The following is a 14,469-nucleotide window of genomic DNA, read 5'->3' as shown; positions in this document are numbered from 1 at the left end:
ACTGGGGGTATATGGACGTGGATAGCTTTCAGAGAATCAGTTTCCAGGCCCTCAGATTCCACAGGTATTCCTTCCTGAAAGCAATCTGACTGGATTTTTTTTTTTTTTTTAGATTTTGTTTATTATTATTATTTTTAAGTAGGCTCCACAGCCAGCATGGAGCTCAGTGTGGGACTTGAACTCATGACGCTGAGATCAAGACCTGAGCTGAGGGGTGCCTGGGTGGCGCAGTCGTTGGGCGTCTGCCTTCCGCTTGGGTCGTGATCTCAGGGTCCTGGGATGGAGCCCCGCATCGGGCTCCCTGCTCAGCAGGAAGCCTGCTTCTCCCTCTCCCACTCCCCCTGCTTATGTTCCCTCTCTCGTTTTGTCTCTCTCTCTCTGTCAAATAAATAAATAAAATCTTAAAGAAAAAAAAAGACCTGAGCTGAAATCAAGAGTTGGACACTTAAAACCAACTGAGCCACCCAGGCTCCCCCGACTGGATTCTTTTAAGTTCTCCTTGTGAACTCCTTCCTTCCTTCCTTCCTTCCTTCCTTCCTTCCTTCCTTCCTTCCTTCCTCGCTTGCTCTCTTTCTTTCTTTGTGGGCTTCATTCCCAACGTGCAGCTTGAACTCAAGACCCTGCGGTTAAGAGTTGCATGCTCCACTGCTGAGCCAGCCAGGAGTCCCTAACTATGCTTTCATTATTTCCCTTCTCTAGCTCTGCTAGATTTGTCCTGAATCTTTCTATGGTGCATTGCTCGGGGCTATAAAAACCAGAAGGACAACTGGAGAATGCTTTGTTCCTGAGAGATCAGATAAGATAAACTGAAGGGGTGGTACCTTACTGCAGACTCTTAGAATTTACTTTTCATTTTATTTTATTATTATTTTTTAAGTAAGCTGTACACCCAGTGTGGGTTTTAGACTCATGACCCTGAGATTTGAGAGCACATACTCTACCAATTCGGCCAGCCAGGCACCCCAGCAACTAGAGGTTTAATAGGCTGCCCAAGGTCACAGAACTATTAAGTGGCAGAATCAGGACTTGAACTCCAGAACCTCCCCTCTAGAATTTGTGCTCTTATCCATTATCCTACTCTACTTTAATTGAAGTGCCTTAGCTCTTTATCTGTGTATTGTAGAATTAATTGGGACCTGAACTGGTTGTCATGGGGATATAGATAAACTCATTTATAGAAATTTTAAAAAATAAAGGTGGATTTTTCTTACAGGCAGAAAATTATTCTGCTTTGGCTAATTGGTTGGACAGTGAGCACTGGCTTTGACAATTGGATTACATGGCAGACATTTTCCAAAAACTGAACAAACTAAATCTGTAATTCCAAGGCTTAGATGAAAACATATCTAAAGCATGTTTCTAATAAGACTATGCCAGAAAATTCTGTCTTGGAACCTATTTTAACTTGTGAAAAAGATTTTATTCATTATCATACAATGTGTGCGAGGGTCATAGCTTTTTCAAAATCTAATGGGGATTCGTGAGCAAAACAATGTGAAGACTTCTGGCATATGGCTTATACACATCACTGGCCATGTGTGTCATGCTGGGGATGAGGCTCCTGATCAGGTGAGCTGAAGTGGCTTGTCCACGGGGCAGAAGTGAAGCAAGATCAGGCATTTCTGATGCTATGATTTCTATTACTCCATACTTCCTACCTTCTTCATTTCTTTCTTTTTTTTTTTTTAAGATTTTATTTATTTATTTGAGAGAGAGAGAGAATGAGAGCAAGAGAGCACATGAGAGGGGGGAGGGTCAGAGGGAGAAGCAGACTCCCTGCTGAGCAGGGAGCCCGATGTGGGACTCGATCCCGGGACTCCAGGATCATGACCTGAGCCGAAGGCAGTCGCTTAACCAACTGAGCCACCCAGGCACCCTACCTTCTTCATTTCTTGATGCTTTATTCAGCAAACATTTACTGAGCACCTACAAATGGAGTAAAAACTACACATTTTCTACTTTTTCTGGAATTTATATTCTAGTAGAAAAGACAGCGAATAAACACATCCGATATTTTTAGATAGTGACAAATGCTGGGAGCAAATAAGGGAATGTGCTAGAATATATGTGGTGGGCAGAGGGGTGGGTCAGGGGAGACTTCCTAGGGAGGTGCTCTTTGTTATGAAGGATGTAGCCTTGTGTATATATGTTAGAGTGTGTGGGAGGGATGGAGGAGAGAGGTTTAGGTCAACGGAACAGCAAGTGCAAAGACCCTGAGGCAGGAGAGAGCTTGGGGTATTCTTGGGATAGGAAGAACAACTGTGGAAAACAATATGGAGGTTCCTTAAAAAATTAAAAATGAAAATAGCATATGATCCAGTAATTCTAATTCTGGGTATTTACTTGAAGAAAACAAAAAACACTAATTCAAATAGATGTATGCACCCCTATGTTTATTGTAGCATTATTTACAATAGCCATGATATGGAAGCAACCTAAGTGTCCATCAGTAGATGAATGGGTAAAGAAGATGTGATATATATATAATGGAATACTACTCTGCCATAAAATAGAATGAAATCTTGCCATTTGTAACAACACGGATGGACCTAGAGGGTATTATGCTAAGTGAAATAAATCAGACAGAAAGAGAACTACCATATGATTTCACTTATATGTGGAATCTAAAAAACAAAGCAAATGGATAAACAGATAAACAAAAACAGAAACAGACTCATAAATACAGAGAAGAAACTGATGGTTGCCAGAGGAGAGGGGGCATGAGGGGATAGGCGAAATAAGTGAAGGGGATTGAGGGGTTAAACTTCCACTTATAAAATAAATAAGTCACGGGGATGAAAAGTACAGCATAGGGAATATAGTCAATAGCACTATAATGATGTCGTATGGTGATAGATGGTAACTACACCTATTGTGGTGAGCATTTTGTAATGTATATAATTGTCAAGTCGTATATTATACACCTGAGACATAATATTTTATGTCAACTATACTTCAATAAAAAGATACATATATTTGTATATAAAAGAAAGAACAGAGATGTTGCGGGGAGAGTGGTAAAATTCCTCAAAGAAGACAGGAGCTAGGTCATGCAGGACCTTACCAGCCCTGGTAAGGATCCTGTATTTATCTCGAAGACAGTGAGAAACCATTGAGAGGTTTTGAGTAGAGAGTTGCTCTACTCTGATTTATGGTTGTGTTTGTTTGCTTTGGAGGGGGGCAGGAGTAGAAACCGAAATGGAGAATATTTCAGGTAGGACACCAGCGGTCTACTCTATGGAGGGATACCAAGATGAACAATGTCAATGGGAGGCAGAATGGTACGGGATGCCATTCTGTTGCTCTGGAATCTGGGCAGAGTCCAGCTGAGCAGTTCTGCTCTGTGTGGTGTTGGTTGGCTGGGGGTCATCGACTTGGCGGTCTTCAGTTGGTGGATGAGCCGGGCTGTAAGGTCTAAGAAGGCTTCACTTAGGGGTGCCTGGGTGGCTCAGTTGGTTGAGTGTCGGACTCTTGGTTTCAGCTCAGGTCATGATCTCAGTGAGGGTCTTTAGAGTGAGCTCTGTGTCTACTTGGAGATTCTCTCCTCTCCCTCTGCCCCTCCCCCTACTCCCACATGCACACATTGTTTCTCTCTCTCAAATAAATAAATCTTAGAAGAAAAAAAAGGCCTTACTTATGCATAGGTCTGGCACCCCCATGGTCTTCCGCATGACCTCTCTCTCCATACGAATAGATTGGGCTTCATCATAACACGGTGGCTTCAGGGTAATCAACCTTTTTTAATTTTTTATTTATTTTTTTCTTTCCACAACTTCACAACTTTCTTTTTTTTGACTTTCACAAGAATTTTATTTTTTTAATTTAAATTCAATTAATTAACATATCATGTATTATTAGTTTCAGAGGTAGAGGTCAGTAATCATTGGTCTTATATAATACCCAGTGCTCATTACATCACATGCCCTCCAACCTTCTTTTTTAATTATTATTTATTTATATATTTTTAAAGTAAGCTCTACGCCCAATGTGGGGCTTGAACTCATGACCCCAAGATGAAGAGTTGCATGCTCCACTGACTGAGCCAGCCAGGCACCCCAGTAGTCAACCTTCTTATGGTCTTAGGCTTCCAAGAAGAACAAGAGTGGGGCTGCAGATCTCTTAGGGCCTGGCCTTGGGATGTACTACTTCTGCCACATATTACTGGTCAAAACCTGTCACAGGGCTAGCCCAGATTCAAGGGCAGGAGAAACGAACCCCACCTCTTAGTGGGAGGAATGGCAAATAATATACTCCATCTTTAATCTGTCACATGAAGCTTCTGGGAACTGATTAACCATAATCACCCTGATGGTGCTGAGTCACTTATAAATCTAAACCATAGTATACTGTGCTGGGACAATTTATAGATCTTTATTCCTCACCGGATAGGGAGGACCTAGGAATAGGAGGTGTTTTTTTTGTTTGTTTTTTTCTTACGTTTCCAGAGCCCAACATATAGAAGACGTTCAGGGAATGCTTGTCCAGTGAATGCATACATAACATAAGAATTCATTGCTTATCAAACCACAGTATACATACGAATCCGCTGAAGAGCTGTCAAAAAGGCATGCAGATTCCTGGGCAAGACCCCAGCCCAGACCCTCTGAATCCAGATCTCTAGGGTAGGGGTTTTTAGTCTGGGCTACACATTAAAATATACCAGTATTCAGGCCCTAGCTCCAGAGGCTCTGATGCCATTGGTGGATGAGCTGGGCTCATGAGCCCAGACGTCAATATTTTTTTACAGTCTTCTTAGATCATTTGATGTAGGTGGTCTATGAGAGGTGACTGTCCTCAGTTTGCCCGGGACTGTCCTGATTTTAGCACCCCAAGTCCCACATCTCAAGAAATCCCTAGTCCTGTGCAAACTCTCACAGTTGGTCACTCTCGATGGACCACTATTCAAGAAACATTGTAGAAGAGGCGGTGAAAGCCCTTTTGAAGAATAACTACAAATATCTAATGAGAGCAATGCTTCTGCCTCCTTACTTAGGGGACTGACAGCGTACTATCGAAATGCTGTCAAACAGAGTCAACTCCTCGAATGAAGGCAGAGATGGCTCAGGGTCAGTGTTTTCCTTCAGCTCTGTACTGTGGTAGACTTGGTTAACCTACTTAAATAGGGTGTCCATCTCTGGGAAATCTTCCAGACTATATTCCTTAGTGTACATGAGGCAGCTTTGGAAGCCTGACCACAGTCAGCAAGGATGATGTGTGGAGGATAGTAGGAGACACAAGATGAAGTTCTTGTGTCTCTATGCCTGTGTGTATTGTTATTACTATTACTTATATTGTAATAAGGTACAAAGTTATATGTCCTCTCTTAGGTAGCGCTGGGGGAAGCAGTGTGGATAGTGGAGAGCCCATCTAGCCTCAGAAAAATGGGTTTGGGTCTCAGCTTTGGTGTGACTAGGTAGGTATACGATCATGGGTGCCTCTTTTGCTTTAGTTGTTCATCTATAGAATGGGCCTAGTAATGACATCATCCTCATAGGGAGGATCCATTGAAATAGTATAAGTGAAAGTGGCTGGAGCCTGGGAAGGGGGGTAGTGTGATTGTTGTTGAGTGGGAGAGATGCAAAGAAATTATTCTGCTGAGAGACCTTGCTCAGGACCAAGGCCCTGGCCCCCCCCCCACGAACCACAGCCCCAGTTGTGTGGGATTCCAAGGAAGAAGCTTTTAACATGTCGTGGGCATGCACAGACCTCAGGAAGCAGTGTCTCTACCTTAGTTGCCCTCACAGAGAGTGCAAGTTTGCTTTGCTTTAGGAATAAGAAAAACTTTTGGAAAAGGGGGTTTGTGAAGGCATTTTTTTTGTTTTTAAATCGTTCGCTTATTTATTCCAAGTGTATTCTCAGAGATGTAGCAAAAAGAAAACCACCTCAGCCACAAACCCATAATATTGAAAAGCTGGTTCTTAATTTCTGTAGCTAAAAGTACTCTTTCAGTCTATAACCACAGAGATTGCTGCAGGCCTCTGGAACGGGGCATAATGATGGTTTGCAGTGTGATGAAGGAGGCTGTTAATCTCTGTGGCCCAGAAGCCCAATCCGTGGCCTCTCCAATTACCCAGGTTGCCTAGCAACACCACCAAAAGCCTCCCCACCAGGCCCAGCTGGGCAAAAATTGGGTACACCCAGCACAGCCTGCCGCCCAGCCTCCTGGGCTCCCAGGCCACATGAAAGCTAGACTCAGCCTTGGCAGGGGCCCGCCTGGTACCAACGAATGGGTGGGGCCAGCTGTTTAAAGAAACAATTCAGATATTTAAAACCTACTCATGTGAATGCAGCTAGGAAAGCTGCACAAACTAATGATCCAAAGTCTCTTCTGCCAAAGAGGAGTTGTCCTAAGGTGGGTGGCCTTGCCTGTGCTCTCCTGGGTGAGGTGAAGGAGGGAAGGTGAGCCTGACTTAGACGTTTGGGTTCTCAGAGAGGCAAGTCCTTTTCCTTTCCTGGGTGCCTGTGTCCATCTTGACTCTCTGTGGCAGCAGTGGGAATGCTGGGGATTCCCAGCCCCAGACTCTGGGCCGATGACCTGCTGCTTCGACAGCCCCCATTCGGAGACTCCTGGGCTCTAGTCCGGGTCTGTTTGGGCAGCTGGAGGAAGAAGCAGGAGATTAGGGAAGAGGGAAGGATGGTGCATAGAAATCACAAGGCAGAGGAACACTCAAGGTCTGTGGAGTGAGACACCCCGGGCTCCTCTCCCAGCCCTCCCCTCACTGGCTACATTATCTTGATCAAGATCCTTTGGAAGCCTGAGTTTCCTTATCTATACAATAGGGATGTTATTATCTTATTTTATTTTTTTATTTTCATTTTTTGTTATTATCCTGTTTTATAAGGTGGTTGTGAACATTAATGAAGAGAATGCTCATCAAGTGCTTAGCATAGAATCTGACATGTAGTAAGTGCTCACTATTTTTTTTTATTTTTTTATTTTTATTTTTATTTTTTAAAATTTATTTGACAGAGAGAGACACAGTGAGAGAGGGAACACAAGCAGGGGGAGTGGGAAAGGGAGAAGCAGGCTTCCCGCTGAGCAGGGAGCCCGATGCAGGGCTCCATCCCAGGACCCTGGGATCATGACCTGAGCCGAAGGCAGACACTTAACCGACTGAGCCACCCAGGCACCCCTATTTTTTTTTTAAAGATTTATTTATTTATTTATTTGAGAGAGAGAGAGAGCGAGAGAAAGAGAGAAGGAGCAGGAGGAGGGGCAGAGGGAGAAGCAGACTCCCCGAAGAGCAGGAAGCCCGATGTGGGACCCTGGGATCATGACCTGAGCCGAAGGCAGCCGCTTAACTGACTGAGCCACCCAGGTGCCCCTAGTAAGTGCTCACAGTTATGGCAACTGTTATTATTTCATTTGCTTCTTACAATAATTCTGTAAGATACTGAGGGGAGAAAGGGGGTCTATTTTACAGCCGAGGAAACTGAGGCACAGTGAAATTAAGGGGTATACTGGGAGCAGAACTTGGTTCTTCACAGTGCCAAACACAAAGTCAGGTGACAAGCCCTTTCGTAGCCATTACAGAATGGTGGCTTTGCCTGTCTCTGATGGCTCAGTGATGGCAGAATGATAATGGGGTGAGGGGGTAGGGTGTAGAGGAAAAGGGTGGTGGAAGGCACTTTTCAACATAAAGTGATATAAGACTCTTGGTTGATGTGGTCTGGATAGTATTCCCCTCTCCTTCCTTCCAGTATTCTTTTAAATAAACTTTTTTATTTTGGAATAATTTTAGATTTACAGAAAAGTTGCAGAGAATTTGTTTACCCTTTACGCAGATGCTAGTATTTTCTGAAAACACCTCCTGTGTGCCAGGAACTTTCTGGGCAGAAGGAATACAGCAATAAAACTATCTCTGCTCTCCACTGGAAGATCCCAGAGTTTGCGAGAGGAGTGGACCCCTGGAGTCCTTAGTTTGTGGTTCTCGAAGGTATTCCTGCCTCCATGTCACTTGTCAGAGATCTGCTAAATCTATTAAGTTAGTGTTTTCAGGAGTGGGGCCCAGGAAGCTGTATAAAAACAAATGTTGAAAAAACAAACGTTCGAGGGGATTCTAAGGCAGAACTTGTTTGGGGAATTCGTGGTCTGGTGCAGCGTGTCCATTTCCCTGTGCAGGTGAGAGAGCACCATGGCTCAGAGCGTGGAAGCCACTGGCCCCAGCTCACACAGCCAGGAAGTGGCAGAGTCTAGACCAGAAAGCAGGTCTCCTGGTTCTATGCTCTCCTTACACTGTGATTCCCTAACGCAGAACAAGAAATGAGTTTAACTTGCAACAGGAACACCCCAGGTAGAGTTTAGAAGAGTTTCTTGGGTATTCAGGTGTTACTAGTTAGGTTCTTGGCTGCAAGGGACAGAAACGGATTCTGGCTGATGACTCCTGTAAATGAGTTTTATTGCAAACACATTGGGTAGGGAAAGAAAAATGATTTCTCGACTCCTGCTCACACTTCTGATGCCAGATATGTGGGTTTTTCACGCCAAGCAATTCTGACACCAACTACCCCCCTGGTTAAGGGCTCAGTGCCCTCTGACTGCTCCCCACTTAAGACGCCAGGTGCGAGTCTGGGCTTCTGATCAACTGGCTATTAATTGGGGTTCCTATAACCCCCTCCTTGGGCTTAATAATTTGCTAAAACAGCTCACAGAACTTAGGAGAGGGCTTTACTTATTATTATTGTTTTTTTATATAAAGGATACTCAAGAACGGCCAAATGGAAGAGATGCATGGGGCAGGGTGGATGGGAAAGGATGCAGAGCTTCCACGCGCTCTCTAGGTGTTTCATTCTCCCAGCGCCTCACTGTGTTTACCAACCTGGAAGCTCTCTGCATCTTCTGTTTAGAGTCTTCATCGAGGTTCCATTACATAGGTGTGATTGGCTATTGACCATTGCTGATTAAAATCAATCTCTAGCCCTTCTTCCCTTGCCGGAGGTGGGGCTGAAAGTTCCAACCCTCTAATCACATGGTTATTTCCTCAGGCAACCAGCCCCCATCCTGTGGGAGTCGCTTCCTTGGAGCACCAGCTCAGGTCTGGTTCAAAGGGGCTTATATGAATAACAGAAGATGCTCCTCCCACCCCTGTCCCTCAGGAAATTCCAAGGGTTTTAGGAGCTCTGTGCCAGGAACTGGGGGTGAAGACCAAATAGATACATCTTAGTATATCACAGTATCACAGGTAGGTTACAGAATCATTGGAAGGCTGCAGAAACAGGTTTGGGAAACACGCTGAGATGAAAGGAGACCAGGTACCTAGATCTACACCAAAACCACGTTGCAGGGCCAGGTAGGTGAAGCAGGCCCCATGGCCGCTGTGTGCTCAGTGCGGCAGCCTGCTTGGAAGATACAGCTGGCCTTGGGTGCCCGATGCCACCCTGTCCCCAACCGCGTGCACACTGGATATGCTGCTTTATAGTGCACCGCTGTGAAGAACTTAGCCAGTCTTCAAGCTCCAGCCTCAAGAATCCTAAGCCAGTGCGGCTGATTGATGAAGCCAAAGTCACGACCTGAGCCTTAGCTGCCTAGGGACCTGGAACCGAGAGGACTGGGGATTTTTACCTTCTGTAGCGGGAAGTGGTCCTTGCTGCCCGCCAGGATTCATGAGATGTAGAATTCCCCAAGAACCCTGACAAATGGCCATTATGTAAGTGTTATCAAAAGAAGACACTGGGAGCCCTTGACATTTGCAGCTTCAACACTTACGGTTTTTGCATTTCATTAGCTACTCCCAAAGGCCCTTTGTAAATGGATGTGAATTGAATGACTTTGCTGGAGCCAGTCATTTCCTAGTGAGTGAGCCAGGCCTGCCATGCCACTTGGACATCTCACGGGATTTCACTCTTCTCTACGAGTTCCAGCCTGTAGGTAACCTGCGTGCAGTGACTAAAATCTTTGTTTCTTGTTGGAGGAGTAGAAGAGACTCCTAAAAATAAATCACTTGATAGTGCTAGAAATAGAAATGAGAAGAAAGTGAAGAAGCTTGAGAAACGGACTTTTTTTTTTTGTGGCCACAAATAGAAGTTTCAGATAAACTTGGCATGGAATGCCAAGTTCAGCGGTGCCTAGGATCTCTGATACCAAGCGAGCTACCGTGTGTGTCACATAGATAAAAGGAAAAGTGCTTTGGGAAGTTTTTTTTTTTTTTTTTAAGATTTTATTTGTTTATTTGACAGAGAGGGAACACAAGCAGGGGGAGTGGAAGAGGGAGAAGTAGGCTTCCCGCTGAGCAGGGAGCCCGATGCGGGGCTCAATCCCAGGACCCTGTGATCATGACCTGAGCCGAAGGCAGACGCTTAATGACTGAGCCACCCAGGCGCCCCAGGAAGTTGTTTTAATGAGTGCTTCAGCCAGTGCAGAAACTGCTCCTCGAGAGAGAGGTTAAACTTTACTTAAAGATGAAGAGGCACAATTAACTAACCGAGGTTCTATTTTCTTTTCTTTGGGACTTTGGGTGCAAAGTGTTGAACATAGTTAATTAATACTCCTCACACAACAAACTTTATAAATAAGTTTACATCTGCATTTATAGAATTATTTAGGGTCTGAAATGCAATCACTTAAAAACTTTACGGTTATAATTTATAACATAATTTTGGGAGACACTGTGTGGTATATTAAGGCTCCTGAAACATCTTTGGAAAAAATCCCTTGCCATTGTCAAGGATCTCCCGTGTAAATCTCCTTATGGAAATCTTTTTTTCTACATTTTTTTTTTTTAAAGCAGAAGAGTGTTCTGGGTAAATGAGCACAGCTCCACCCTTTCCAATCCTTGGCCAACACAATGGCTTCATGATTCATAACCTGAGCAATGCTTATCCCAGATAAAGTCAGGATGTAGGGAAGTTCTTTCCACTTTTCCTCTTAAGAATACTTCCCGGGGCGTCTGGCTGGCTCAGTTGGTAGAGCATGTGACTCTTGATCTCAGGGTCGTGAATTTGAGCACCATGTTGGGTGTGGAGCCTACTTGAAAAAAAAATAAAAAAGGAAACTTGCCAACCATGAAGGGAAGGTCTTTGGCTTTTGGTTCACAGGGGGAATATCATTTTTTTTAAAAAAAGATTTTATTTATTTATTTGACAGAGAGAGAGACCGCGAGAGAGGGAACACAAGCAGGGGGAGTGGGAGAGGGAGAGAAGCAGGCTTCCCGCTGAGCAGGGAGCCCGATGCGGGGCTTGATCCCAGGACTCTGGGATCATGACCTGAGCAGAAGGCAGACGCTTAACAACTGAGCCACCCAGGCGCCCCAACATCCTTTTTAACAATCTACCCTCATTGTTCCATACTAGTAGGATGAGAACTTTCCACAGCAGTGCCACCCAGTTTTGATCTGTATGTGTGTGTGCATGTGTGTGTGAGAGAGACAGAGACAGAGAGAGAGAGATGGATTTCAACAAATTGTTGACCGCTGTCCGCTAAAGATAAAAGGTAGGAGGTGAGGCATAACATCAAGCCAACATTAAAGAAAGCCCAAGAAACTCGGATGATCTTTGCTTAGTGGGTAAGAAAGCACAGTCAGTGCAGTAAATAATCCACTCCATAGGTAACACAGTGATGAGAGTGACCAAGTGAATAATTTGATAGCTGAGATGCTTTTATATGTTAGACTATATGATGTGTTGTAATCATTGCTGAGTTGTTTTGAGATTCCTGCTTCATTTAATTGGGACTTCAAAAATTCTGGTAATCTGATGTATGCTTCCAGAGACTCTATCCCCACTCTGACCTGTAGAGCCTATGGAGTATCTGGACCACACCCATGCAAGGACAGAATTAATGGTTATAACCTTAGATTAGCCTGGAGAGGAAAACCTTGGACCCAGAAGCAGTGGTGCTGGTGAGCTGATTTCAGCACAGTATAAGGAAGAACTACCTAAGAATTAGAACTGTCAGGGGGAGCCTGGGTGGCTCAGTCGTTAAGCGTCTGCCTTCGGCTCAGGTCATGATCCCGGGGTCCTGGGATCGGGCCCCCGCATCGGGCTCCCTGCTCGGCAGGAAGCCTGCTTCTCCCTCTCCCACTCCCCCTGCTTGTGTTCCCTCTCTCGCTGTGTCTCTCTCTGTCAAATAAATAAATAAAATCTTTAAAAAAAAAAAAGAATTAGAACTTTCAGAAAATACAACAACCCTATTGAAGTATATTCTGGTTCTTTGTAATTTTTCACTACTGTAAGTAGTTCTGCACTGAACATCTTTGAAATACAGCTTTGTGTACTTCTCAAATACATTTGCAGGATAGATTCCTAGGAGTAGGGTGATTCCATTGAAAGGTATATGCTTTTCATATTTTCTGGGTACTGCCCAATTGCCTTCCAAAAAGACTGCACCTATTTCCCACAGCCTCATGAGTATGGATAATCCTTTTCTTTCTTTCTCTTTTTTTTGGATAATCTTTTTCATTGTTTGATCAGGAATGTTTCCAAGATGGTGAACTGTGCTCAGGAATTCAGGTGTGGGAGCAGAAGATAATCAGGAGTGGGAGGGCCAGGGAATGCCAGAGTCTGGAAGCACACCTGTGAGCATTGAGTAGCAGATGTCGGAGAGATACTTAATCAAGGAGGCACACAGACAGGGCTCGAAGTCAGAGTGTGACCATCATTGAGAAGAGAGGTAAAACCAACATGCTGCAGTTACTACCAACATTTTCGTCTGTTGCTAGCGTCTGAAGTAGCTGGAACAACAGGTCAGATCTCTTTGCTGTGTGCGCCAAGGAAGAAAGCAGACCCGCAGTGAGTTTTGGCGAAGCCGAATGGGTCAGATATCCTTGCAGCACAGGAAATCCATTTCTCTAAACTACCTAAAATGCTGGGCTTGACTCTGTAAAATTTCTAGAAAATTTGAAATCTAGAGAAAAAATTTTGAGGAAATGTAATCCTTAGTTTTTTTTAGCTCCTTTTTTAGCTATAAAGTTGTATTAACAATGTAGAATTTCATTTCCTCATAAAGTGATCGTGTATGGTATTTGAATTTACAGTAGGACTCATTAATACAATGTTAATCATCCCTAACTGAACTTTTTATTTATTTAAACATTTTATTTTACTTTTTTAAAAGTAATCTCTACACCCAACATGGGGCTCAAACTTACAACCTTGACATTAATAGTTGCATGCTGTACTGACTGAGCTAACCAGGTGCCCTTGAACTATTATTAATTTTTAAAGATTTTATTCATTTATTTATTTTAGAGAGAGAGAAAGTGCGAGCGGGGGTGGGGGATGGAGGAGCAGAGGAGAAGGAAAAGCAGATTCTTCCCTGAGTGCAGAGCCTGACATGGGGCTCGATCTCTCAACAGTGAGATCATGACCTGAGCCTAAACCAAGAGTTGCACGCTCAACCCACTGAGCCACCCAGGTGCCCCTGAACTTACTTTTAAAATGCTTGAATATTTGCTGTTAAAAGCTACAGATCTTAAATCCACATTGTTTTGCCAATTATGAGAAGTTGTGAATCTAGAAATAATCAACATCATTCAAGGAAAATTAATGAAATAGTTAGGTCTACAGACTCAGTGTCTGACCCAGGGAGGTTGGGTAAGTGGGAGGGTGGAAGATGTAGGGGAGGGAACTTTCTTCTCAGAAAAGTTGCTGGGGAAAAGTAATATAAAAGGGGATTTCTCTTCTTCCCTAAATGTACTGAATATGATCTATTGTAATGTGGAAACTGCCTAATGAACTATTTTTAAAAACAAATTCAATAGGAGTTGATTCCCAGTAACTTGCAGTGTGAAAATAGGCCCTACACTTAGCCCCATCCCTTTTGTCTTTCCATCCTTCCAGCCAACCATCCACACACCCACTCATCCATCTATAGCAAATAATAACTAACAATTATGGAGTGTTTACTATGTGCCAGATACTATTCTAAGTGCTTTACATGCATTGCCTTGAACAATCTTTCCAACAATGCTATAAGGTAAGTTCTATTATTATCCCCACTTTATTTTTATTTTTTTGAATTATCCCCATTTTAAAATGGAATCTGAGAGTTTCCCAATAAATTATAGAATTACTGTATAGCTCAGTAATTCCACTCCTAGGAACATACCCCAAATAACTGAAAACAGGAATTCAAACAATGCACAGGGGTGTTCATAGCAGCTCCATTCATAGTAGTCAAAGATGGAAACAATCTAAATGTCCTTCAACAGACGAATGGATAAACAAAATGTGTTTATAGGGGCACCTGGATGGCACAGTTGGTGAGCATCTGACTCTTGGTTTTGGCTCAGGTCATGATCTCAGGGTCCTGGGATCTAGCCCCATGTGGGGCTCTGTGCTCAGCATGGAATCTGCTTGTCCCTGGCCCTCTGCTCCTCCCCCTGCTCGTACTCTCTCTCTCTCACTCTCTTGCTCTTTCTCTCCATGTATCTCTGAAGTGAATAAATAAAACGTTTTAAAAAATGGGTTTATATATCTATACAATGCAATATTATTTAGCCATAAAAAGGAATGAAATACTGGGGTGCCTGG

At 43.7% G+C, this 14,469-nt stretch overlaps 1 protein-coding gene and 1 long non-coding RNA gene across 4 annotated transcripts in view; one reads left to right on the top strand and one right to left on the bottom strand.

Annotated features, from left to right (window-relative positions):
• Positions 1-3,920: 3,920 nt before the first annotated feature.
• On the bottom strand, positions 3,921-12,595 carry LOC145721242 (uncharacterized). Its single transcript, XR_014144826.1, has 2 exons — positions 12,511-12,595; positions 3,921-6,597 (listed from the first exon to the last, which is right to left on the bottom strand). It is a non-coding gene; the product is annotated as an uncharacterized LOC145721242 (long non-coding RNA).
• RHBDL2 (rhomboid like 2) overlaps positions 5,652-14,469 on the top strand; it is a 40,014-nt gene continuing 31,196 nt past the window's right edge. The window contains exon 1 of one of the 3 annotated variants that reach the window (XM_081818161.1): positions 5,652-6,352. In XM_081818161.1, the coding sequence (XP_081674287.1) occupies positions 6,227-6,352 (126 nt within the window). In that variant the 5' untranslated portion in view covers positions 5,652-6,226. The remainder of the gene's footprint in view (positions 6,353-14,469) is intronic. The other 2 variants (XM_081818160.1, XM_031038281.2) reach the window with 2 other exon arrangements.

The sequence above is a fragment of the Leptonychotes weddellii genome, chromosome 4 (assembly GCF_054177405.1).
Source record: "Leptonychotes weddellii isolate Sample4059 chromosome 4, ASM5417740v2, whole genome shotgun sequence".
In the NCBI taxonomy this organism is placed as follows: domain Eukaryota; kingdom Metazoa; phylum Chordata; class Mammalia; order Carnivora; family Phocidae; genus Leptonychotes; species Leptonychotes weddellii.
This window is presented reverse-complemented; position numbering and strand designations above follow the sequence as displayed.